Here is a 27,494-nt window from a genome sequence, read left to right on the forward strand (position 1 = left end):
TCCCAACTGCCATGGCGCTCTCCATCTACACGCCCACCTCCTCCTCCCTCGTCCCGCCCTCCATTCAGGTACCACACCCTCTCTACCCGTCTCCCCTTCCCTCCAGCAAGCTCCCACTCGCACAGTTCGGCCGCTCACCGCCGCCGCCTCCGCCTCCTGGCCATCTACTCCTGTTTCACCTGTTCTCGGTCGTTGTTTCAGGAGGTCAGGCTGACTTCGCGACCGCCAAAGCCCGCGACTTTCAGCCTACGGAGGCCACATCTGGCCGCGCGGGCCGCCGCTGGCAACGCACCCACGTCCCCGGTCCGCGGTACTGCTCTTGGCCGGCACCCCCCCCCCCCCCCCCCCCCACCCGCGGCCCCCACTCGTGTCCTGTCCTGCGGCTTCTCGTGACGTGCAGCCTTCCTGACTCCCCATTTCGCTCTGTTTGGGCGCAGAGGTCGTCACTGAGCTCGACGCGGTCGCCGGCTTCAGCGAGATCGTGCCGGACACCGTCGTGTTCGATGATTTCGAGAGGTAACCGTCTTCTTGCCTTATACTGTATTTTTTTCTGTCTTGTTGTCCCATTCGATTTGGTGGGCGAGTGGCGCATTGTGCTATCGTGAACAATCACAGGTTCGCACCCACGGCGGCCACAGTGAGCTCGTCGCTGCTGCTTGGGATCACTGGGCTCCCAGACACTAAGTTCAAGGTGAGGAGTTGTCGCGATTGGAATGTTCTGCTCTTCAATTAATCCTGCAGCGCAAGAGTGACATGGTTTGTGTTGGGGCTATTTTGTTTTCTGCAGAGTGCGATAGATACTGCACTGGCAGATGGTGAGTGCAACGCACTGGAGAAGGCTGAGGACAGGATGTCCTGTTACCTCACCAAGGTCTGTACGTTCATCAGATTTCGCTGTTACACTGTGATAGTGATACCTAGGCAATGTGGGGGCTTCTGTGCATCTGAGGGGCTGAACCGAGAACTTTTGCAGGCTCTTGCAAATGTTGGCGCTGAACTGGCTCATCAAGTCCCTGGGAGAGTTTCGACGGAAATAGATGCTCGGTTAGCTTATGACACCCAGGGCATAATCCACAGGGTATGGTGTTTTATTTTTATGTTCCCACTGCTTGAATGGAATTTGGTGCATATCCACAAATATTATGGATCTTCTGTTAGCATTATAGTTTGTTAACACAAAGTGGTTAAAAAGTTCTTTCTATGACCTTAGCTTGCAACCGTAGCCACTAGAAACCGTAGAATGAGGAGTATACCTTCGAAGTTTTAGGAGGTCGCCATGTGGAGGTCGGAGTCTGGTGTTGATGATGACGATGGCTCTGGTAGAGTAGGATGGCATCCTTCTCTTCCCTAGCAGTGCAGAGATTAAACCGTGTAGAGGATGTTAGGGCCGTGCCTGGCGCGGGAGTGGTCACTAGGGCTGCGGGTGTCTTGGCCGAAGACGTCAGGGGAGAGGGTGATGGGGCCATGCCTGGCGGGGAGTGGTCGCCGGGGTGGCACGAGCACGACTGAAGACGTCAGGGCCGCACATGGCAGAAACCCAAAGGGATCATCAGTGCAAACAAGTTGGTCACACGCGACACGAACCTAGGAAGAACACAAGGTGCGGGTGCCACAAGTGCTAACTCGTCAGGAAGACCTGTAGAAGAGAGAGGAGTTCCAATGGGAGAACATGGGGGACTCATCTCAATTAATATTAGTTCGATGGGATGATGCAACGAGAGGGAAGCTATCCTCATCAAACACCAAATGTTGAGAGACAATGAGTTGATTCGAAGTGAGGTCGAGACAACGATATCATGTATGGTTAGATGAGTAACTAAGAAAAAGGCACTACGTGGAGCGAGGGGCAAGCTTGTGTGGAGTTGTTCCTGAGGTGTTGTGGTAGCAAGCGCAACCAAAGACACAAAGGTGCTCATATGATGGTGTTGTGCCGAAAAGCACAGTGTGAGGGCAGACCACACGTATGGGTTTTTGGGAGTCGATTCAACAGATATGTGCCAGTTTGAAGGCTCTCAACCCAGTAGCATGGCAGAAGGTTGGTCTAGATCAGCAAAGAGCGGATGACATTGTTAATAGTACAAATTATACACTTAGCTTTTCCATTTTTGTGGCGAGGTGTAAGGGCAGGACATCCAAAGGATCATGCCCTTAGTGGCCAGGAAAGACTGCATGGTGGAGTTATCAAACTCTTTCCCATTGTTGCATTGAATGACTTGAATGGTGCTGCTGAACTGAGTCGTGACATAAGCGATAAAGTTGGATAAGGTGGTAAAAGTATCATATTTCAATCGTAAGGGAAAGGTCCATAAACAATGAGTAGAATCATCAAGTGTAACCAAATAATATTTGAAACCCAATATGCTCACAACTAGAGATGTCCAAAGATCACAACGCACTAACTCAAAATGTTTAGTGGCACGACTCAATGAACTAGAAAAGGGAAATCTAGTATGTTTGTCTAGCTAACAGGCATGGCAAAGCCCATATGTGTTGTTGGAACAATTAATACCCGAATAACTAGATAAACGAGACAGAGCATCATGGCCGAGGTGACCAAGACAACGGTGCCAAGTGGACGCAGCAACGGTAGTGAGGACGCGAGGGATAGCAGCAACAGAAGACATGACACACGACGAGATGTGGCTAGAGGTGATAGATCCTGGCAAGCGAGCCGTGTACAATGGTCTGGTGCTATTCGACCTGGCGATCACATTCCTGGTTGTAAGATCCTTGTCAGACACACAAAACGGGTCAAATTCCATAGAGCACCAATTATCAGTGGTAAATCGACAAATGGAAATGAGACTTTGAGCAATGTTAGGTGCAAGGAGAATATTGTTAAGGTAGAATGGTCCGGGAATAATCGAGTCACCTACTGACGTAACTGGAAGAGTGGAACCATCACCTACAACGATAGATGAAGGACCAAAAGATTTCAAAGGACGAAGTTTAGAGATATTACTAATGGAGTGGTGTGGTGTGACGCACCAAAGTATGCTACCTAGTCATTGACGAAGTCGAGAGGCAAGTGTAGTGCTATGGTGCTGAAAGTGTTCGCGAGCGACTGTTGGTCTCAGCTCGTGTCGGCCTAGTGTAACTGATAGTCGCCTAGAGGGGGGGTGAATAGGGCGAAACTGAAATTTACAAATATAAACACAACTACAAGTCGGGTTAGTGTTAGAAATAAAACCGAGTCCGCAAGAGAGGGCGCAAAAACAAATCGCAAGCGAATAAGGAGTGTGACACGTGGATTTGTTTTACCGAGGTTCGGTTCTTGCAAACCTACTCCCCGTTGAGGTGGTCACAAAGACCGGGTCTCTTTTAACCCTTTCCCTCTCTCAAACGGTCCCTCCGACCGAGTGAGCTTCTCTTCTCAAATCAAAGCCGGGAACAAAACTTCCCCGCAAGGGCCACCACACAATTGGTGCCTCTTGCCTTGATTACAATGGAGTTTTGATCACAAGAACAAGTGAGAAAGAAAGGAAGCAATCCAAGCGCAAGAGCTTAAAAGAACACGGCAAATCTCTCTCGCTAATCACTAAAGCCTTGTGAGAAATTGGAGAGGATTTGATCTCTTTGGTGTGTCTAGAATTGAATGCCTAGCTCTTGTAAGTGGTTGAGAAGTGGAAAACTTGGATGACTTGAATGGTAGGGTGGTTGGGGTATTTATAGCCTCAACCACCAAACATGACCGTTGGTGGAGGCTGTCTGTCGTATGGTGCACCGGACAGTCCGGTGCACACCGGACATGTCCGGTGCGCCAGCCACGTCACCAAAGCCGTTGGGTTCCGACCGTTGGAGCTCTGACTTCTGGGCCCGCCTGGATGTCCGGTGGCGCACCGGACATGCACTGTAGAGTGTCCGGTGCGCCAGCATGGGCGTGCCTGACTTCTGCGCGTGCTGGCGCTCAATAAATACGCTGCAGGTAGCCGTTGGCGCCGAAATAGCCGTTGCCCCGCAGTTACACCGGACAGTCCGGTGTACACCGGACATGTCCGGTGAATTATAGCGGAGCAGCCGTTGCAAATTCCCGAGGCTGGCGAGTTCCTGAGGCCGCTTTTCCCTGGAGCACCGGACACTGTCCGGTGTACACCGGACAGTCCGGTGAATTATAGTGGAGCGCCTCTGGATTTTCCCGAAGGTGGCGAGTTTGAGTTGGAGTCCTCTGGTGCACCGGACAGTCCGGTGCGCCAGACCAGAGGTGCCTTCGGTTGCCCCTTTTGCTCTTTTGTTGAACCCAATATTTGGTCTTTTTATTGGCTAAATATGAACCTTTGGCACCTGTATAATTTACACACTAGAGCAAACTAGTTAGTCCAATTAGTTATGTTAGGCAATTCAACCACCAAAATTATTTAGGAACTAGGTGTAAGCCTAATTCTCTTTCAATCTCCCCCTTTTTGGTGATTGATGTCAACACAAACCAAAGCAAATATACAAGTGCATAATTGAACTAGTTTGCATAATGTAAGTGCAAAAATTGCTTGGAATTGAGCCAATATAAATACTTACAAGATATGCATGGATTGTTTCTTTGTTTTTAACATTTTGGACCACGTTTGCACCACATGTTTTGTTTTTGCAAATTCTTTTGTAAATCCTTTTCAAGGTTCTTTTGCAAATAGTCAAAGGTAAATGAATAAGATTTTGCAAAGCATTTTCAAGATTTGAAATTTTCTCCCCCTGTTTCAAATGCTTTTCTTTTGACTAAACAAAACTCCCCCTTAATGAAATCCTCCTCTTAGTGTTCAAGAGGGTTTTAAGATATCAATTTTGAAAATACTACTTTCTCCCCCTTTTGAATACAAAGAGATACCAATTTTGAAAAAACATTAGTTTTAAAATAAGGTGGTGGTGCGGTCCTTTTGCTTTGGGCTCATATTTTCTCCCCCTTTGGCATGAATCGCCAAAAACGGAATCATTAGAGTCCTCGAAGTACATTCTTCCCCTTTGGTCATAAATAAATGAGTGAAGATTGTTCCAAAGACGAAGTCCTTTTGCTTTGCACTCCCCCCCAAAAGATGGAGAGATGCGCGGAGTGACGGCGAAGGATGAGTTGCGGAGTGGAAGCCTTTGTCTTCGCCGAGGACTCCAATTCCCTTTCAATATACCTATGACTTGGTTTGAAATAGACTTGAAAACACATTAGTCATAGCATAGGAAAGAGACATGATCAAAGGCATATGAAAGAGCTATGTGTGCAAATCAACAAAAGAAGTTGCGCGAATCAAGAATATTGAGCTTATGTCTAAGTTTGTTAAAAGTTTGTTCATCAAGAGGCATGGTAAAGATATCGGCTAATTGATCTTTAGTATTAATGTAAGAAATCTCGATATCTTCCTTTTGTTGGTGATCCCTTAAAAAGTGATACTGAATGGCTATGTGTTTAATGCGGCTATGCTCGACGGGATTATCCGCCATCTTGATTGCACTCTCATTATCACATAGCAAAGGGACTTTGGTTAATTTGTAACCGTAGTCCCGCAGGGTTTGCCTCATCCAAAGTAATTGCGCGCAACAATGACCTGCGGCAATGTACTCGGCTTCGGCGGTAGAAAGAGCTACGGAATTTTGCTTCTTTGAAGCCCAAGACACCAAGGATCTTCCCAAGAACTAGCAAGTCCCCGATGTGCTCTTTCTATTAATCTTACACCCTGCCCAGTCGGCATCCGAATAACCAATTAAATCAAATGTGGATCCCCGAGGGTACCAAAGCCCAAACTTAGGAGTATAAGTCAAATATCTCAAGATTCGTTTTACGGCCGTAAGGTGAGCTTCCTTAGGGTCGGCTTGGAATCTTGCACGCATGCAAACGGAAAGCATAATATCCGGTCGAGATGCACATAAATAGAGTAATGAACCTATCATCGACCGGTATACCTTTTGATCCACGGACTTACCTCCCGTGTCGAGGTCGAGATGTCCATTTGTTCCCATGGGTGTATTGATGGGCTTGGCATCCTCCATCCCAAACTTGTTTAGAATGTCCTGAGTATACTTCGTTTGGCTAAAATGTGCTCTCCCTTTAGAAGCTTATGAAGATTCTTCATCCCAACATGGGCTAGTCGGCGGTGCCAGAGCCAACCCATGTTAGTCTTAGCAATTAAGCAAGTGTCGAGTTCAGCTCTATCAAAATCTACCAAGTATAGCTGACCCTCTAACACACCCTTAAATGCTATTGAATCATCACTTCTTCTAAAGACAGTGACACCTACATCAGTAAAGAGACAGTTGTAGCCCATTTTGCATAATTGAGATACGGAAAGCAAATTGTAATCTAATGAATCTACGAGAAAAACATTGAAAATAGAATGGTCAGGAGATATAGCAATTTTACCCAATCCTTTGACCAAACCTTGGTTTCCATCCCCGAATGTGATAGCTCGTTGGGTATCTTGATTTTTCTCATAGGAGGAGAACATCTTTTTCTCCCCTGTCATGTGGTTTGTGCACCCGCTATCTATGATCCAACTTGAGCCCCCGGATGCATAAACCTACAAAACAAGTTTAGTTCTTGACTTTAGGTACCCAAACGGTTTTGGGTCCTTTGGCATTAGAAACAAGAACTTTGGGTACCCAAACACAAGTCTTGGACCCCTTGTGTTTGCCCCCAACAAACTTGGCAACTACCTTGCCGGATTTGTTAGTCAGAACATATGATGCATCAAACGTTTTAAATGAAAAGCTATGTTCATTTGATGTACTAGGAGTTTTCCTTTTAGGCAACTTAGCACGGGTTGGTTGCCTAGAGCTAGATGTCTCACCCTTATATATAAATGCATGATTAGGGCCAGAGTGAGACTTCCTAGAATGAATTCTCCTAATTTTGCTCTCGGGATAACCGGCAGGGTATAAAATGTAACCCTCGTTATCCTGAGGCATGGGAGCCTTGCCCTTAACAAAGTTTGACAATTTCTTAGGAGGGGCACTAATTTTGACATTGTCTCCCCTTTGGAAGCCGATGCCATCCTTAATGCCAGGGTGTCTCCCACTATAGAGCATACTTATAGCAAATTTGAATTTTTCATTTTCTAAGTTATGCTCGGCAATTTTAGCATCTAATTTTGCTATATGATCATTTTGTTGTTTAATTAAAGACATGTGATCATGAATAGCATTAATATCAACATCTCTACATCTAGCACAAATAGAAACATGCTCAACAATAGATGTAGAGGGTTTGCAAGATTTTAACTCTATAACCTTAGCATGTAATATGTCATTTTCACTTCTAAGGTTAGAAATAGTAACATTGCAAACATCAAAATCTTTAGCCTTAGCAATCAATTTATCATTTTCAACTTTAAGGCTAGCAAGAGAAATGTTCAAATATATCAATCTTAGCAAGTAAATCAACATTGTCATCTCTAGGATTGGAAGTTGAAACATTACAAACATGAGAATCAACCTTAGTAATTAATTTAACATTTTCATTTCTAAGGTTGTTAATAGTTTCATGGCAAGTGCTTAGCTCACTAGATAGTTTTTCACATTTTTCTACTTCAAGAGTATAAGCATTTTTAACCTTAACATGCTTTTTATTTTCCTTAATTAGGAAGTCCTCTTGGGAATCCAAAAGGTCATCCTTCTCATGAATGGCACTAATTAATCCATTTAACTTTTCCTTTTGTTCCATGTTAAGGTTGGCAAAAAGGGTACGCAAATTATCTTCCTCATCACTAGCATTATCATCACTAGAAGATTCATATTTAGTGGAGGATTTTGATTTAATTTTCTTCCTTTTGCCGTCCTTTGCCATGAGGCACTTGTGGCCGACGTTGGGAAAGAGGAGTTCCTTGGTGACGGCGATGTTGGCGGTGTCCTCGTCGTCGGAGGAGTCGCTCGAGCTTTCGTCGGAGTCCCATTCCCGACAAACATGGGCATCGCCGTCCTTCTTCTTGTAGTACCTCTTCTCCTTTCTTCTTCCCTTCTTGTCATCACCCCTGTCACTGTCACTAGAAATTGGACATTTAGCTATAAAGTGACCGGGCTTACCACACTTGTAGCAAACCTTCTTGGAGCGGGGCTTGTAATCCTTCCCCCTCCTTTGCTTGAGGATTTGCCGAAAGCTTTTGATGATAAGTGCCATCTCCTCGTTGTCGAGCTTTGAGGCGTCGATTGGTTGTCTACTTGGTGTAGGCTCCTCCTTCTTCTCCTCCGTCGCCTTAAATGCGACCGGTTGTGCCGCGGATGTGGAGGGATCATCTAGCTCGTTGATCTTCTTCGAGCCCTTGATCATATACTCAAAGCTCACAAAATTCCCGATAACTTTCTCGGGAGTCATTAGTGTGTATCAAGGATTACCACGAATTAATTGAACTTGAGTGGGGTTAAGGAAGATGAGTGATCTAAGAATAACCTTAACCACCTCGTGGTCGTCCCATTTCTTGCTCCCGAGGTTGCGCACTTGGTTCACCAAGGTTTTGAGCCGGTTGTACATATCTTGTGGCTCCTCCCCTTGGCGAATACAGAAGCGACCGAGCTCTCCCTCGATCGTTTCCCGCTTGGTGATCTTGGTGAGTTCATCACCCTCGTGCGCGGTCTTGAGTAGATCCCAAATCTCCTTCGCATTCTTCAACCCTTGCACCTTGTTGTATTCCTCTCTACTTAGAGAGGCGAGGAGTATGGTTGTGGCTTGGGAGTTGAAGTGCTCGATTTGGGCTACTTCATCCTCATCATAGTTTTCATCCCCTACGGATGGTACCTGTGCACCAAACTTAACAACATCCCATATACTTTTGTGGAGCGAGGTTAGATGAAATCGCATTAAATCACTCCACCTAGCGTAATCTTCACCATCAAAAGTTGGTGGTTTGCCTAATGGGACGGAAAGTAAAGGTGTATGTTTAGAAATGCGAGGGTAGCGTAGGGGAATCTTACTATACTTCTTACGCTCTTGGCGCTTAGAAGTGACGGACGCCGCGTCGGAGCCGGAGGTGGATGCCGATGAAGAATCGGTCTCGTAGTAGACCACCTTCCTCATCCTCTTTTTCTTGTCCCCACTCCGATGCGGCTTGTGGGAAGAGGATTTCTCCTTCTTCTCTTTGTGGTGTGAAGAAGATTTCTTCTCCTTCCTTTTGGAGGAGTCCTTCTTCTCCTTCCTCTTGGTGCGGGACTCTTCCGATGAAGTGCTCCCGTGGCTTGTAGTGGGCTTTTCGCCGGTCTCCATCTCTTTCTTGGCGTGATCTCCCGACATCACTTCGAGCGGTTAGGCTCTAATGAAGCACCGGGCTCTGATACCAATTGATAGCCCCCTAGAGGGGGGGGGGGGGTGAATAGGGCGAAACTGAAATTTACAAATATAAACACAACTACAAGCCGGGTTAGTGTTAGAAATAAAACCGAGTCCGCAAGAGAGGGCGCAAAAACAAATCGCAAGCGAATAAGGAGTGTGACACGTGGATTTGTTTTACCGAGGTTCGGTTCTTGCAAACCTACTCCCCGTTGAGGTGGTCACAAAGACCGGGTCTCTTTCAACCCTTTCCCTCTCTCAAACGGTCCCTCCGACCGAGTGAGTTTCTCTTCTCAAATCAAAGCCGGGAACAAAACTTCCCCGCAAGGGCCACCACACAATTGGTGCCTCTTGCCTTGATTACAATGGAGTTTTGATCACAAGAACAAGTGAGAAAGAAAGGAAGCAATCCAAGCGCAAGAGCTTAAAAGAACACGACAAATCTCTCTCGCTAATCACTAAAGCCTTGTGAGAAATTGGAGAGGATTTGATCTCTTTGGTGTGTCTAGAATTGAATGCCTAGCTCTTGTAAGTGGTTGAGAAGTGGAAAACTTGGATGACTTGAATGGTGGGGTGGTTGGGGTATTTATAGCTTCAACCACCAAACATGACCGTTGGTGGAGGCTGTCTGTCGTATGGTGCACCGGACAGTCCGGTGCACACCGGACATGTCCGGTGCGCCAGCCACGTCACCAAAGTCGTTGGGTTCCGACCGTTGGAGCTCTGACTTCTGGGCCCGCCTGGATGTCCGGTGGCGCATCGGACATGCACTGTAGAGTGTCCGGTGCGCCAGCATGGGCGTGCCTGACTTCTGCGCGTGCTGGCGCGCAATAAATGCGCTGCAGGTAGCCGTTGGCGCCGAAATAGCCGTTGCCCCGCAGTTACACCGGAGTACCGGACAGTCCGGTGTACATCGGACATGTCCGGTGAATTATAGCGGAGCAGCCGTTGCAAATTCCCGAGGCTGGCGAGTTCCTGAGGCCGCTTTTCCCTGGAGCACCGGACAGTCCGGTGAATTATAGTGGAGCGCCTCTGGATTTTCCCGAAGGTGGCGAGTTTGAGTTGGAGTCCTCTGGTGCACCGGACACTGTCCGGTGGTGCACCGGACAGTCCGGTGCGCCAGACCAGAGGTGCCTTCGGTTGCCCCTTTTGCTCTTTTGTTGAACCCAATACTTGGTCTTTTTATTGGCTAAGTGTGAATCTTTGGCACCTGTATAATTTACACACTAGAGCAAAATAGTTAGTCCAATTAGTTATGTTGGGCAATTCAACCACCAAAATTATTTAGGAACTAGGTGTAAGCCTAATTCCCTTTCAGTAACCAACCTGGTGCAAGAGCAGGTGTAGGAGTTTCCTGCGGGTGCAATAGCTGCTGCCCGAGTGCGAACCCCAGTGTGTGTAGTGGCCCATTGCGTCTATGAACAATGCAGTCATTGTTGTCTAGTAGGCACTAAGCCGGGGGTACATGGCAATGTGTCCCTGCCACGGGTTGATGTACGTCGGCCAAGGAGAGGTCCCCTTGTTGTTGGTGGTGGTGGCGCTGACAGGAGAGTCGGTGGTGTTGTCGGAGTTGCTACTGTTGTTATGCCTGCCATTGTTGCTACCGTTGTTGTTATGCCTGTCGTTGTTGCCACTGTCATGGCCACCGTTGCGATGGTTGTTGTTCCTCTTTTGGTTGTTGTTGCTGGAGTTGGAGTAGTTGTGTTGACGGTACTGCTCCTGGTGCTGAGCGGGCGAGGCAGTGTGGAGCACGACGGCTTTGAAGCGGATGTCGCGATGTTGAAGTAGAACGCCGTAGGAGCAGCAACTGGACCGGAGGTGTCCAGGTTGATCTCCTATAGAAGGGGAACATCCTGAACCTTGAGGAAGTTTGGGAACGGCGAGTTGCACTAGATGAGGGCCTCGACTTGCTAGAAGCGCTGGTTTAGACCACTTAGGACGTTGAGGACGAGGATTCGGTCATCAACGGGCCCCCAGATCGGCTAGAGCATCGTCCATGCCTTTGAACTTGTGGCAATACTCGCTCACTGTGAGGTCACCCTGTAATTGTGGAAGGCAACATCAAGGTGAAGAGTACGTGTCTTGCGGTTATCGAAGAACTGGTTCTTGAGGCCGAGCCACAGGTATCGCGTGGTGCGGCCACGTTTCCAGACGACCTCCTAAAGATTAGAGGAGATCATGTTGGTGAGCTAGTAGAGGATGACAGTGCCCATCTAGATCCAGTCAGGATCATTGGGGAGGATGGTGTCGGATTCGACGTGGTCAGCGAGGGCGTACCTCGTAAGGGCCAGCAACATTAGATCACACCAACGGGCGTAGTTGGTCCGCGATGAGGCGTCTAGAATGATGTTGGCGAGGTAATGAACGTACCGAACCGCAATCGTCTAGATGTGAAGGTTGGCAATGACGGTCTCCGCGTATGACCAAGAGTCGGTAATGGTCTTCGTAGTTGAGGAAGATGGCAACAACCTTTTGGCCACGGAGGACTTCTCAAGACCGGCAACAACCGCCTGCACCTCACCAATGAGTTGGCGGGCAACTAGCACGTGATAGCATGCGGCGACGGGCTTCGCTTCTGCGTTGTTGGCAGCGGCGACCATGGCGACAAGTCGCTCCTTGGGGGCGTTGGCGTCGGTGTCCAAAGGCATGGAGGCCGGAGGGGAGGTGGGTGCCCTTAGGGAGGTCAGTGGCCATGAGGGGTGCAACAACCCCTAGGTTTAGCGGAAGCGAGAAAAAAATGCATCTGGGCTTTGACTACCATGTTAGCTGGATTGCCGCCAAGGATTATTATATTACATTAAGCCCTTAGATGGTTTATATAGAGTACATGACATGGGACAAATACATATGACAGTCTATGAGACACAATATCTAGAGTCTAGGCTACAGAATATACTCTAACACATATGACAGCCTACGAGACACAATATCTAGACTACCAAATGCACCCTAACAAGGTGTGATTTGTGATAGATTAATGAGACCATATTGGGAGAACGATTATTCTGATACTCTAAATATGTATTTTTAACTCTTGAGTGTCTTTTGAACATATTTTAATCATCGGACTCCAATTTTTTGCATCCCTTTTATTGCTTGCATGCATGCTCTGATTATCAATAGTTCGACACCTCACTTTCTGGAAGAAATCAACGTCTTTTTTTCGAACCACGCAGGAGAACTGTGCGTCATTTCATTAAGAAGAAAAAAGAGGGCCCCTCTGAAAAAATTATACACCCCAGGGGGAGGGATGTGATTACAACCGATACTTACACACTACTATCCCTAGAAACGACCCTAAGAGGCCCAGCCTTGTGGACTAGATCCCTGATTGTTTTTATTGGAAGTTCTCTCCTTCTAGACAATATTCTAGTAAATCAACCTACAATTATATGTTTATTGGATCCATTAGGTTCTCATCTTGGAAGCGGATTTGGAAAACTTGGGCTCCTGCAAGTTGCAAGTTCTTCATTTGGTTGGCTCCTAATAATCGTTGTTGGACTTCAAATCATTTGGCCAAGCGTACATCTCGGGGTGGTAATGGATCATAATCCAAATGTTTCTTCACAATTTGTTTGAGCCCTTAATTAATTCTAGTTCAAAAACGATTAGAAATAGAGTTCGATCCTAATCCGATTTGATCCTTAAATTTTATAGTGTAAAACTTAGAGCCCATTACCACCCCTATACATCAGCTTGCTTGCCCACTCTGTGATCAATGAATGGAATCTATCAATCATGTGCTTGTCTCTTGTGTGTTTGCAAGAGAGGTCTGGAGCTGGAGTGTTGTGCTTCATAGAGTCAACCTAGGTGTTACACCACCCACCACCGAGAGCCGCTTTAACTCTTGGTGGTGCCGGGTCTCTGTAGCCTTGTCTAAAGAAGAGAAGGGGTCTAACTCTTTAGGGCTTGTTCGGTTAATCCCGTTACCTATGGATTGGATGGGATTGGAAAAATTTAAGAAGTGTAGAAAGGGGAAGAATGGATTGAATCACCACACACCCATTGAGGGTGGGGAGCCTGTTATATATAGCCAATAGGCATGCATGGAAGGTACATGTAGGGAAGGCTATTCCCTGTACAAGGAAACAGACCTAGGCTATAGATAGAAGGTAATCCTAGTCTATACAAGGCAGCTAGCCAATCTAGGGGATTACAATCGATTGCTAATCAGGCTCTGATTGATCCTGATAGATACATATCCTAATACCCGCCCGCAGTCTGAGCGGGAGGATCACGGACGCAAAGACTGTTCCGAAATTCAGTGAAGAGCTGTACGGGCAGTCCCTTGGTCATGATGTCGGCGAACTGGTGTGTGGACGGAACATGAAGAACACGGAACTGCCCCAAAGCTACCTTCTCACGGACGAAGTGGATGTCGATTTCGATGTGCTTCGTGCGGCGGTGATGGACTGGGTTGGCTGCCATGTACACAGCGCTCACATTGTCACAGTAGACCACGGTCGCACGGGGGATGAAGATGTGCAGCTCATGTAGAAGCTGACGCAGCCAGCAGCACTCAGCAACCGCATGGGCCACAGCACGGTACTCTGCTTCGGCGCTGGAGCGAGAGACAGTCGTCTGACGTTTGGACGACCATGACACCAGATTGTCGCCGAGGTAGACGCAGAAGCCGGAGGTGGAGCGACGCGTGTCGGGGCAGCCGGCCCAGTCGGCATCGGAGTAGGCTGTGAGCTGATCAACGGCGCCAGGACCCAAGTGCAGACCTGCGGACAGGGAGCCCTTGACATAGCGCAGGATGCGCTTGATGAGCGCAAGATGCGGCTCGCGAGGGTCGTGCATGAAGAGGCAGACTTGCTGGACAGCATAGGCCAGGTCCGGCCTGGTCAGAGTGAGGTACTGAAGAGCACCAGCGAGGCTCCGGTACTCCGAGGGTTTGGCGACTGGAGCGCCCTCGGAGGCAGACAACTTGGTCCGGGCATCCACCGGAGTAGCTGTCGGGTGGCATTCAGACATGCCAGCGCGCTGGAGAAGATCAACGGCGTACTGCCGCTGGGAGAGGAACAGCCCACTGCTGTCCCGTGTCACCGAGATGCCGAGGAAGTGGTGAAGATCCCCGAGGTCCGTCATGGCAAATTCCGACGATAGGCGGGAGGTGACGTGCTGGAGAAGAGCCGGTGATGATGCAGTGATGATGATGTCGTCGACGTAGAGGAGGAGGTAGGCCATGGCGTCTCCATTCTTGTAGATGAACAAGGAGGCATCCGTTTTGGAGGTGGTGAAGCCAATATTGCGAATGAAGCTGGAGAAGCGCTGATTCCAAGCGCGTGGTGCCTGCTTAAGCCCATACAGGGACTTCTGCAACAGACAGACAGAGTTAGGTGCAGCGGGGTCGACGAATCCTTTCGGCTGCTCGCAGTAGACAGTCTCCTCGAGGTTGCCGTGGAGGAAGGCATTCTTCACATCGAGCTGCCGGATGGGCCAGTCTCGGGACGCAGCAATGCTGAGGACGGTGCGGATCGTGGCCGGCTTGACGACCGGGCTGAATGTTTCGTCGTAGTCGACGCCTTCCTCCTGGGAGAAGCCACGAACGACCCAGCGCGCCTTGTGCCGGGCGAGGGAGCCGTCGGAGTGGAGCTTGTGTTTGAACAGCCACTTGCCAGTGACAATGTTCGCACCAGGCGGCCGGGGTACGAGGCGCCAAGTGCCGTTGTCGATCAATGCCTTGTACTCGTCCGCCATCGCAGCACGCCAATTTGGATCGGCCAGGGCACTGCGATAGTTCGCCGGGATTGGCGAGGCGACGGAGGCGGAGAAGCCGAAGCGCTGGACAGTGCGAAGGGAGCCGGTCTGTGAGCGTGTCACAGGCCGGTTCGCTGCAGTAGAGAGGAGCCGAGCTGCTGGAGTCGTTGGTGGCGAAGTTGGTGCAGCTGCTGTTGGCGCTGAAGGTGCAGCAGCCACAGGGGCCACCGCTGCGGTGACCGGTGCTGCTGGAGGCTGGGCGCGGCGGGTGTAGGTGTTGCCGAAGCGCTGACCATCAGTCGGGGGAGCCGCCGGCTGCCCTGCTTGGGGCCCATGAGCGCCCAGTTGTGGCCCGCCCGCAGGGTGAACCCGGGGGCCGAGCTGGAGTATGGCCGGGTCCAGGAACACCTGGAGATCATCCTCGCTGCTGGCAGCGAGCGACGGATGGGTGTTTGCAGGAGCCGTCGAGGAGGTGAGGTCCTGCATAAGAAAATCAAGTGACGACGGCATGGAGGCCGCCGATGGTGCAGCCGAGAATGGGAACACAGACTCATCAAAAATAACATGGCGCGAGATAATGATGCGGCGAGTGGACATGTCAAGGCAGCGATAGCCCTTGTGAGAGGATGGGTATCCGAGGAAGACACAAGGAGTGGATCGAGGGGCGAGTTTGTGAGGGGAGGTGGCAGTGAGGTTCGGATAGCAGAGGCATCCGAAGATGCGAAGGGAAGCGTAATCAGGGAGTAGGCCGTGCAGAATCTGGTAAGGTATTTGGTTTTGTATGGAGGAGGAGGGGCGCCTATTGAGGAGGTATGTTGCTGTTGTGAGGGCTTCAGCCCAGTATGGAGGTGGCATGGACGCATGGAGCAGCATGGTGCGGATGGTGTTGTTGGTAGTGCGGAGCATGCGTTCGGCCTTGCCGTTTTGTGGTGAGGTATAGGGGCAGGAAAGGCGGAGAGTGATGTCGTGGCTAGCAAGGAAGGAAGTGGTGGCGCGGTTGACAAACTCGGTCCCATTATCGGCTTGGAAGGATTTAGGTGTGGTACTAAACTGGGTCTGGGCGTATGCAATGAATTCAATCATGTGGCGGTGCACCTCAGATTTGTGACGTAGTGGGAAGGACCAGCAATAATGGGAATAATCATCGAGTATAATAAGGTAATACTTGAACCCAGAATTGCTAAGCACGGGAGATGTCCATACATCGCAGTGAAGTAAATCAAGCGGAGCATGAGTAATAGATGTCGAGTGACTAAATGGAAGGCGCACATGCTTGCCAAGTTGACAGGCATGGCAGAGGCATGGCGAGCTTTTATTGAAGGAAATAACCGACATGCTTCGAAGTTTGGCGAGGCTGGAGGGACCGGGGTGGCCGAGGCGATGATGCCACAAAGACGACGTGGTGGCGAGGCTGCAGGAGGGAGTTGTGGTGGAGGGGTAGGTGTAGAGGTCGCCACCACTATTGCAGCGAAGAGTCACTTGCCCCGTCTGTTTGTCCTTGACAGAAAAACCATAAGCGTCAAATTCAATTGAACAAGAGTTGTCACGAGTGAATTGACGAACAGATAAAAGATTGCGCACAAGGGCAGGTGCAACAAGAACATTATTAAGACGATAGGTAGAGGTGGGGGAGGATAGTGTAGATGTGCCACGACAGGTGATGGGTATGGTGGTGCCATTGCCAACGGTGATGCCGAATGAAGGAGGGGGGAGATGGGACAGGAGTATACCAGCCGAAGAGGACATGTGAGCTGTGGCGCCAGTGTCGAGGACCCAAGGGGAGGACCCCTGGAGGGACATCTGATTCAGTGCGGCGATGAGACCAGCCTGATCCCAACCGCCCTGCGCTGCCATAGGTGGAGCAGAGTTGTCGGGGGACTGAACAGGGGCGAGCGCAGTGTGCGCCTGAGCCTGAGTGTAGGGGCCGAGGATGCCAGGACTGCGCCAGGCAGGGGTTGGCGCCGGCGGGCGCCAGGGCTGCTGATGAACCCCGGCGGTCCAAGGGGGGTAGCAGTACCAGGGGGCGGCTGGGAACCTGGGACCGCCAGAGTGAGGGCCGCCCTTGCCCTTCTTCTTCCAGCGGCCGCCGCCACCACCTGGGTTGCCGCCGCTGCTGGAGCCACTGCCGTGACCGCCCTGTCTACTGGCAGTGGAGCCGCCGCCGTTGGTGGTGGGGGTGGTGCGGCAGTTGGTACCGCACGCGGCGTGGAGTGCTGTCTGGGCCGCAACCGTGCCTTCATTGGCGAGGCGGAGTTCCTTCAGCACAAGCTTCTCGCGAGTGGTGGCGAAGTCCGGCAGCGGGTGGGAGTCGGCAATATTGTCGGCGGTGCTGGCGAAACTTGGGTTGAGGCCACGGAGGAGGTTGAGGACGAGCTCCGCGTCGGTGATGGTGCGGCCGACATCACGGAGCGCGTCAGCGGTGGCCTTCATACGCTGGGCATAGTCATTGATGGAGGAGTCGCCCTGAGTCATCGAGTGGAACTCGTGGCTTAGGAAGATGGCGCGTGGAGCCTTGTTGGCCTCGAAGAGGCGCTTGATGGCGACCCAGAGCTCACGCGCAGTCTGGTTTGGAGCCGCGGCGAGGCCGATGACGTCGGGCCCAGCCGAGCCGAGAAGCCAGCTGCGGACGCAGGCATCGGCGATGCCCCAAGAAGGATCTGTGGGACGGGCTTCCTGCAGTCCGTCGATATGCGAGAGGAGAGCGAATTTTCCACAGAGGGAGGTGAAGAATGGTTCCCACTGGTTGAAGTTGGGTTTTGCCAGTTCAAGAGTCACCGGGATGTGGTTCTTGACATTGATCGTCGCATAGGGGGCGACAATCACAGTGGGGGCAGGAGTGGTGGCGTCGGTCATGGTGACCAGGGGGGGGGAGGAGTTGCGGCGCAGCAGGGAGGAGTTGGCGCTGCGGCGCTGCGCACAGCAGGGAGATGGGCGCAGGATCTAGAGAGCTTTGATACCATGTAGAAAGGGGAAGAATGGATTGAATCACCACACACCCATTGAGGGTGGGGAGCCTGTTATATATAGCCAATAGGCATGCATGGAAGGTACATGTAGGGAAGGCTATTCCCTGTACAAGGAAACAGACCTAGGCTATAGATAGAAGGTAATCCTAGTCTATACAAGGCAGCTAGCCAATCTAGGGGATTACAATCGATTGCTAATCAGGCTCTGATTGATCCTGATAGATACATATCCTAATAAGAAGGAGTTTGACTTAGTTGGGATTTAAACCCACTCAATCCCACTCAATCCACATGGATTGAGAGCTAACCGAACAAGCCCTTATTGGTGTTAATAGCCTGGGAAATTTGGAAACGCAGGAATGCTTGCTTTTTTTAGGAAAAGGAATTGCTTGTGTTTTCCATGGTATAAGGCCTGCTGTGCAAAGTGTTGTGTTGTCTATATTGGCTGAAGGACAGCTTTGGTGCCTGGCTGGGGCCATCTAGCTCTCCTGTGTTTTCGAGCAACCAATATATTTTTCTCAAAACTGTAGGAGAGCTATGCATCATTATATTAAGAAGAGAATAGGGGCAAGCCCACACAACCCCACAAACACCACACACACGTACTCACGCCCCAACATTCAAACAGTTGCATTCACACCCATGAAAAAGACCAAAGTGACCACCATGGCAATCAATATTACTGTGTTTTACTAGTTCCACACATTTTTGAATCATATTTTCATTATCATACAGATCACACTTTAGTCATGATGTTACAATTTAACAGAAAAGACGAGTTAATGTTTAAAGTAATTGTCCCTAAACCTCAATGTGAGGATGCAGGCATATTAAGAAAAACTCGACCCGCAGGGTAGGACCGCCCCCACGACATTATATTAATAAGAAGACCTCACGCAGGTCGAGAAAACCCCCGAACCCCTGCCCCACCCATACACAGCGGCACCACAACCCATGTGAAAACGACCGCAACCGAGGCAGGGCCTTAGACCTGTGCTTTGGTGTGGGACAAATGAGGGGATTTTTTTAACCACAGCCTGAAAATTCACTCCCATGGGGAGTCGAACCCAGGACTTGAGTAGTGCTACCTGCCTACTCAGACCACCTAACCAACTCGGCCAGAGGCCCTTTCGCGATGCAGGCATATTAAGATATTTCCTATTTGAGTAATTGCACTCAAAGATTGTTCTTATCATTGACCTAGTTGCCGATGCTTGTGACTAAGCATGGATATTGGATATTATGCTTCTCAGTCACATTTTCCTTAAAACTCGTATCTTTGTATATTTAGGTACATGAACTGTTGAATCTATACAACCAACATGATGTCTCAACTGACCGCCTGTTATTCAAAATTCCTGCTACATGGCAAGTAAGTATGCAATGCACTACTCTAAGTTCTGCTTGTTGTACCTTCTGTCTCTATAAATTTCATTTCCAACTTTTTTATCATCAGGGCATAGAGGCCTCAAGGTTGCTTGAATCTGAAGGAATTCAAACGCATCTAACATTTGTTTACAGGTAATATGGAAAACATTTTATATAATTTTCTCCTTATCCTATAGCTTAATGGCTAGAGCAGGGAACTGTATGGACGTTTTCCCCACTTCGCAACATTTTTATGTTGCAGTAATTTGGGGGCTTAGCAGTACCCCTTATTTAAAGTGAAGCATGAAAACAAGCTATTGGCAATCTGTTTGGATACCATATTATGCTTTTACATTGGTATATGGAGTGGTACTCTATTTAGTCTGTCTGGTGCATAATAATTGTCCAGGCTTACTGTTAATCAGGAAGAACAAGTTTGGCACCAAAGCACCTGCTTTAGTGCAAATTTAGTCCTTAACGATTTTATGTAAGATGAAAAACAACTTGGACCTTATATACATCTTTTGTTTTGTGGTTGACCATTCTTGCTCAGTTTCGCACAAGCGGCAGCGGCAGCACAAGCTGGTGCATCTGTAGTACAAATGTTTGTGGGCCGATTGCGGGTAAATTTATGAAGCTATCTTTCACCATGACCCTGTGCTAAAACAATAATGTTTTTTATAACCACAAACTACACAGGACTGGGCAAGGCATCACTCTGGTGACCCAGAGATAGATGAAGCTTTGAAGAATGGAGAAGATGCTGGGCTTTCTTTGGTTAGTTTCAGTCTTCTTTTATTTGTTAGTTATTTCTGCATGATTATATTAATATACTTATACAATACATTCGACGAATCAAATGCCTGGAAACAGGAGCTGCCTGCAAGCCTGCCATCATACTGACTTACAGTAGTTCTGTGGTTGCTGCCTGACTACTAAGCTAAAAACCAAAGAAATAGATTTGAAGTTGTTGTACTCAACTGTCAGCAAGTATTTTTTAGGGCCTGTTTGGGAGCAAAGTTTTTTCATAGTTCCAATGCAATACCATTGTATCTGACAATACCTTGGTATTTTATACAGAATGGTGTTTGGCAAAGGTTAAAAACCATAGTATTGTGAATACACTAGTAAAACCATAGTATCAAAAACTTTGGTCTAGACCAAAGTTTTTTCTCGTCACGCGTGTGAAACTGTGGTATTGCAAAACTGTTGTATTGGAATACTTTGGTTGTGCTTTAGCATTCAAGTTCTATAGTATTGTGAAACTGCGTTATTGAAAAACTTTGCTCCCAAACAGGCCCTTAGTTGTCTTTGAGCCAATTTTAGTGTTTGTCAATTTTTTTTATCGTTGCATCATTTGGTTAATATCAGCAGGTAACGTGTTGACATTCTAGTTTTCTTACGGTAAAGCAGTATAAATAAGTAATTAACAAGACTACTATAAGTGGATAACTATGGCCCTTAGTATTAAGGTAGCCATCAATAAGGGGGTTACTTCTTAGAGATGAGCGACAGCGCACTTACAATTTCTGCTACTAAGATAGAGTTTATAACTTCATATATTTGTGGGTTATAATCCAGGCGAAGAAAGTATATGCCTATATTCACAGGAATGGGTACAAAACAAAGCTGATGGCCGCTGCCATACGGAACAAGCAGGACGTATTTAGCCTTCTGGGGTAATTTTGTATCACTTGTTCTTGCTGGATAATGGATACAAATTCCCAAGTCCTGTGCACTGACATGGGAGCTAACGTTTCTCAAATGTAGGATCGATTACATCATTGCACCACTGAAGATATTGCAGTCTCTGGAAGAATCTGTCACCGATCCCGATGTGAAGTACGGCTATGTCCCGAAGTTGACTCCTGCTATTGGCAAGACGTACAACTTCACTGAAGAGGAGGTTCGTTCACTCATGGATCTTGTTCCAAATTTACATGTCCGAAGTTCTGAACCGCTTAATTTGCAAATAACTTAACGATGATAAGTAATCATGCATTGCTTAGTTTTTTCTTAAATGGCACCTTTGAGCACTCCACCTAACTGTTCCCGATAGGAATTATTGTAAGTGTGATTCTGTATGTAAATATATATTGTGATATAGAGGGATATGGTGTTATGGTCGGGCAGACATACAAGAGAAGGGATAAGGATGGCGAGTCCTAGGCCCCCTGAAGGGATAAGTCTGCTATAGGGGAGTTTGTTAAGATAGAGATTCAAGCTGTTTAGATCAGCCTATTTGTTAGGAGATTTCAGTTGGTTCAAGCTGTTTAGATCAGCCTATTTGTTAGGAGATTTCAGTTGGCTATAGGCCTATATAAGTAGGACTTTTGTAATCTGCCAGATAGGCAAGAAGTAATAAAGATATTATTGCTCCCTTCCCCTTGTTCACCTACCAGCCTCTCCTCTCGGGCAGCCACGGCGCCTGGACCATCTTCCAGGCGACGAGCCACCACGCCCCACCCTCCAGTTTCCCACCAGTACAACCTGCGCAATACCGGCCGTACCAACCTGGTATCGGAGATGCCGGGCTCAGAAGTGTCACCAGCAGCCACCATCGGGGACACAGAAGCCGGAGATCTTCCACCGGCGGCCGTCCAGACCAGCGAGATGGCGGATTTGAAGCGGATGATGATGGATTTCCATCGTCAGATGGTGCAACAGATGTCATCCCTAACAGCTCGGATGGCTGCAATGGAAGGGGCCTCATCTTCAACGCCGTCGGTTCCCAACCCTCCAGGTTTTCCGTATGGGATGCCAGGATTCGGCAGCATCCCGCCAAGAACCACCTCGCCGCCAACCACCGCCCTTGTAGCCCCGGCCACATCCTCCGTCCCCATCCACCAGATCAACTTTCCGCCATCACCTTCACCGCTGCCCACCTTCTCCACCACACCCCCTCGCACTTCCACGACCGACTACCATGCGCCGCCGCCGCCCCATATTCCAAGATTCCACAATCTGGAACTGTCCCTCTTCGACGGCAAAGAGGATCCGCTCGGATGGCTCAATCGATGCGAACAATACTTTCGCGGTCAGCGCACGGTTGAAGAAGATAAGGTCTGGTTAGCCTCCTACCACCTGACGGGCGCAGCACAACAATGGTACCATCTGTTGGAGCGCGAGGAACCTTCCCTGTCGTGGCCACGTTTCAAGAATTTGTGCCACCAGCGGTTTGGTCCTCCCCTCCGACAGAATGCCCTCGGCGAGTTGGCCCGGCTATCTTTTCGGACGACGGTGGAAGACTACCAAGATCGCTTCATGGCGCTGCTCTGCCATGTGGCTCCCCTAGCACCAGAACAGCAGGTGCAGCTGTTTACTGCGGGACTCCCTGACCTGATTCGCATCGATGTGGAGCTGCTCAATCCGCCAGACCTCAATACGGCACTCGCAACAGCACGGGCATACGAGCGCCGATCACAGAGCTTGCCATGGGGTCACATGCCAGCAGGACAGAGGCAGCCACGGTCCACATCTCGCCCTGCAGCTACGGGAACATCAGTTTCAGAGCAGTTAACCAGCTCAAAACCCCCCCAGCAGTCGACACAGAGATTCAAACGCCTGACACCCACGGAAATGGCCGAGCGACGCAAGCAAGGCCTCTGTTACAATTGTGATGAGCAATATGTCCGGGGGCACCGTTGTCAGCGTCTCTTCTATCTGGAGGTCTTGGATTATGATGAGGACATGTCGTCCGAAGAAGAAGACCCAGCAGCAATAGAGCCTGTGCTCTCACTCCATGCTTTTATGGGAACCCGGACAGAAGACACAATGCAGATCGTGCTCTCTATACATGGCCATCATCTGACAGCATTGCTAGATTCAGGCTCCACACACAATTTCCTCGACCTAGCCTCATTGAAGCGACTGGACATCACCATGGGACCAAGCCCAGGCCGTCAGGTGACCGTCGCTAATGGCGAAAGAGTGGCCTGCAAGGGATTCACAGAGGGCATTCCAGTCGTCATCGGCCACGAGCATTTCGCAATACCCTGCTACGCCATTGCATTGGACAGTTTCGATGTCATTCTAGGGGTTAATTTCCTCCGTACGTTGGGTCCAATCTTATGGGACTTTGACGACCTCTGTATGGCATTCTGGCGTGGGGGTCGGCGGGTCTTTTGGAAGGGACTTGGGTCACCACGCAATGACATCCATGAACCAGTCACTCGTTCACTACAGATGGCAGACCCTCAGATGATGGAGCAACTATTGCAGTCATTTGAATCAGTGTTTCAAGAACCACAAGGACTTCCCCCAGCCCGCCACTGTGATCACAGGATTCACCTAAAAACAGGGACGCAGTCAGTGGCTGTTAGACCGTACAGGTATCCACAACTGCAGAAAGATGAATTGGAACGACAATGCACAGCTATGCTCACACAAGGGATTAATCGACCCAGCACATCTGCATTTTCTGCTCCTGTCCTTTTGGTAAAAAGAGCAGACAATTCTTGGCGCTTTTGTATAGATTATAGAGCTTTGAATGACTGCACAATAAAAGATAAATACCCAATACCCGTGGTTGATGAACTCTTAGATGAACTCCATGGGGCACACTACTTCACCAAATTGGACCTCCGCTCGGGGTATCATCAAGTACGGGTACATCCCGAGGATGTGGAGAAAACAGCTTTCCGTACTCATCATGGTCACTTCGAATTTCTGGTTATGCCATTTGGACTGTCCAATGCTCCCTCAACATTTCAAAGCTTGATGAATGAAGTCCTAGGGCCATTCCTGCGGCGGTTTGTGCTCGTATTTTTTGATGATATACTGATTTTTAGTACTACTTGGACCGAGCATTTACGCCATGTTGCAGCAGTCTTGGACACCCTCCGGAGCAATAGCCTATTTGTCAAACGATCCAAATGCATATTTGGGGCTAGCTCCATTGCATATTTGGGACATGTAATATCAGCACAAGGAGTGGCCATGGATCCAGATAAGGTAGAAGCAATCATTACCTGGCCGCAGCCACTCTCCGTTCGAGGGTTGCGTGGATTTCTGGGTCTCGCAGGGTACTACAGGAAATTTATACATAACTTCGGAGTCATAGCAGCACCCCTTACACAGCTTTTGCGCAAAGAAGGCTTCAAATGGACTGAAACAGCCGAGTCCGCTTTTGCAGCCCTCAAAACAGCATTAACAGAAGCACCTGTACTCCAGCTACCATCATTCACCAAAGACTTCATGGTTGATTGTGATGCATCCGACACAGGCTTTGGGGCAGTCCTTCATCAAGGAACAGGAGCCATTGCATTCTTCAGTCGTCCTTTTGCAGCAAGACACCACAAATTAGCAGCATATGAAAGAGAGCTTATTGGTCTTGTACAAGCAGTACGACACTGGCGGCCATATTTGTGGGGACGCTGCTTCATCATACGGACAGACCACTATAGTCTCAAGTTCCTCCTCGACCAGCGACTCTCCACAATCCCGCAGCACCAGTGGATTAGTAAAATCCTTGGGTTTGATTTCTCTGTCCAGTACCAGCCAGGTCGCCTCAACACAGTAGCAGATGCACTCTCCCGTCGCAATGCGGACACCCTTTTCTCTGCAACTCTATCGGGGCCAACTTTTACCCTCTATGATGACCTTCGAAGGGACACTGCTAGGGACCCAGACTGCCAGACCATGTGCACCCAGATTCGAGAGGGGACCTTACCTCCTCCATGGCGCGTGCAGGACGGTCTCATTCTCCATGGCCGACGCATTTATGTGCCAACATCATCAGATTGTTTGACGGCGCTGCTGCAAACAGTCCATAATGCAGGCCATGAAGGGATTCAGAAAACACTTACCAGACTAAGGGCTGATTTCTATATCCCACGGGACAAAGCTCGAGTTCGAGAGTTTGTTAAGTCCTGTACAACATGTCAACGCAACAAAACAGAGCATCTGCACCCAGCAGGCCTCTTACAGCCATTGGACATTCCATCACAGGTGTGGGCAGATATCTCAATGGACTTTGTTGAAGGATTGCCACGAGTTCATGGAAAATCTGTGATCCTGACAGTAGTGGATCGATTCTCCAAATACGCCCATTTCATTGCACTCAGTCACCCCTACACCGCAGCTTCTGTTGCTAGGATCTTCTTTGCGGAAATTGTTCGTCTTCATGGCATTCCCTCATCTATTGTGAGTGATCGGGACCCGGTCTTCACTAGCCATCTATGGAAGGACTTATTCAAGCTGACTGGCAGCAAACTCCGGTTAAGCACTGCGTTCCACCCCCAAACAGATGGTCAATCGGAAGTCGTCAATCGCACAATTGCTATGTACTTGCGATGCATCACAGGAGATCGACCTCGTTCCTGGCTGGACTGGCTTCCATGGGCGGAATATTGCTATAATACATCCTTCCACTCAGCGCTGCAGACTACACCATTCAAATTGGTATACGGACGTGAGCCTCCGGCACTAGTACCATACCAACAGGGCACGGCGCAATCCCAAACCGTGGAAGACCTGCTAGAAGACCGAGACAATTTCCTGGCAGAGGTGCGGGACCGCCTTCTTCAAGCACAGCAGCATGCCAAGCGTTGGTATGACAACCATCACCGGGAAGTGACTTTTGAGGTAGGAGACTGGGTCTGGCTTCGACTCCTACATAGGCCAATGCGCTCCCTGGTTGACAAAGCACACAACAAGCTGGCACCAAAGTATGCAGGTCCTTTCCAAGTTTTGGAACGAGTCGGGTTAGTAGCCTACAGACTTCAGCTCCCAGCCGGCGCTCGTTTACATGATGTTTTTCATGTGGGACTCTTAAAGGCATTTCACGGCACTCCGCCAACAGAGATTCCACAATTGCCCCCAACAGCACAGGGTCGCTTATTGCTAGTACCAGACAAGGTCCTACAGGCCAGTCTTCGACGAGGCATTTGGCATGTTCTCGTCCAGTGGGGAGGCATGACTACCGAGCAGGCTACATGGGAACCACTGCAGAAGTTCAAGGACCAGTACCCAGATCATCAGCTCGAGGACGAGCTGTTCTTGAAGGCAGGGAGAGATGTTATGGTCGGGCAGACATACAAGAGAAGGGATAAGGATGGCGAGTCCTAGGCCCCCTGAAGGGATAAGTCTGCTATAGGGGAGTTTGTTAAGATAGAGATTCAAGCTGTTTAGATCAGCCTATTTGTTAGGAGATTTCAGTTGGCTATAGGCCTATATAAGTAGGACTTTTGTAATCTGCCAGATAGGCAAGAAGTAATAAAGATATTATTGCTCCCTGCCCCTTGTTCACCTACCAGCCTCTCCTCTCGGGCAGCCACGGCGCCTGGACCATCTTCCAGGCGACGAGCCACCACGCCCCGCCCTCCAGTTTCCCACCAGTACAACCTGCGCAGTACCGGCCGTACCATATGGTAGCAGAGAGTTGCATAGAAGGACCTGGAAATATCTGTAGAATCCTTCTGTAGAATTCCCTGCAAGGGAATTTTCTGTTCCCAGAATTGACAAATGAGAGAGATTCTCTGTTAGCCTTGATGAAAAAAATAGAAGTCTCTGATAAGTGTTAACCTTAATGAAGATAAAATAAAGCCAAGGAAAGGGAACCCCCCCTAACTGATCAGTTCTCTACTTTTTATCTTGCATCTTTTGCTGAATTTCTGATTGACTCCCCTCATTTCCTGTAAATGATGTATGCAGCTTGTGAAGTGGGACCAGCTGAGCCTGTCAGCTGCCATGGGACCAGCTGCAGAAGAACTGCTTGCTTCAGGGCTAGAGGGGTACGTGAACCAAGCACGCCGCGTTGAGGAGCTCTTTGGGAAGATCTGGCCACCTCCCAATGTTTAACAACGGCGTTGAGAGCAATAGCAATGTGATTTGCCTGGCAGGCTCACAATGCTGCGCGGAAGACGATTTGCTTCTTTTTGGATAATACACGAAGCACTCCCGTGTTTACGTTGACTTGACTTGCAGTGTGCATGTATTCTGTTTTTGTTTGTAATTCAGATGATTTGCTGGATCCATGAGAACCTGTCGCCTGATATTCCCTGCAACTGCAATCGTCCTCGTACGTACGGCTGGCAACGGCTTCTTGGAACATCACCACCTGAGCTGCAGTTACATGATTCCATTTATACACACACGTATCTGCCTGCTATCAGAAGTCATTTCTACGCTGGTTAGCCAAGTTCATGTTTTGAGGATACAATCGCCCACCTAGCGTCAAGATCTCCCTTGTGAAGCGTCATGCTGAATGTATGAATTTACCATAT

At 49.0% G+C, this 27,494-nt stretch overlaps 1 protein-coding gene across 1 annotated transcript; it reads left to right on the top strand.

Moving 5' to 3' along the window:
• The first annotated feature begins 1 nt into the window (after position 1).
• Positions 2 to 27,359, top strand: LOC100192890 (Aldolase superfamily protein). The gene is made up of 13 exons (NM_001138078.1): positions 2 to 68; positions 202 to 310; positions 438 to 516; positions 616 to 691; positions 788 to 871; positions 974 to 1,078; positions 19,193 to 19,273; positions 19,358 to 19,422; positions 19,823 to 19,892; positions 19,969 to 20,046; positions 20,851 to 20,948; positions 21,040 to 21,175; positions 26,923 to 27,359. The coding sequence occupies exons 1-13, from the start codon at positions 12 to 14 to the stop codon at positions 27,067 to 27,069; spliced, it is 1,185 nt and encodes a 394-aa protein (NP_001131550.1). The 5' UTR covers positions 2 to 11; the 3' UTR covers positions 27,070 to 27,359.
• Positions 27,360 to 27,494: the final 135 nt, after the last annotated feature.

The sequence above is a fragment of the Zea mays genome, chromosome 4 (genome assembly GCF_902167145.1).
Source record: "Zea mays cultivar B73 chromosome 4, Zm-B73-REFERENCE-NAM-5.0, whole genome shotgun sequence".
NCBI classification, from domain to species: domain Eukaryota; kingdom Viridiplantae; phylum Streptophyta; class Magnoliopsida; order Poales; family Poaceae; genus Zea; species Zea mays.

Bases quoted from the DNA above. Each gene is read 5' to 3' on its own strand.
- LOC100192890 (NM_001138078.1), top strand. From the start codon at position 12: ATGGCGCTCTCCATCTACACGCCCACCTCCTCCTCCCTCGTCCCGCCC. The intron at 1,079-19,192 runs GTATGGTGTTTT...TTGTATATTTAG, and splicing joins CCCAGGGCATAATCCACAGG to GTACATGAACTGTTGAATCT. The intron at 20,949-21,039 runs GTAATTTTGTAT...TCTCAAATGTAG, and splicing joins GACGTATTTAGCCTTCTGGG to GATCGATTACATCATTGCAC.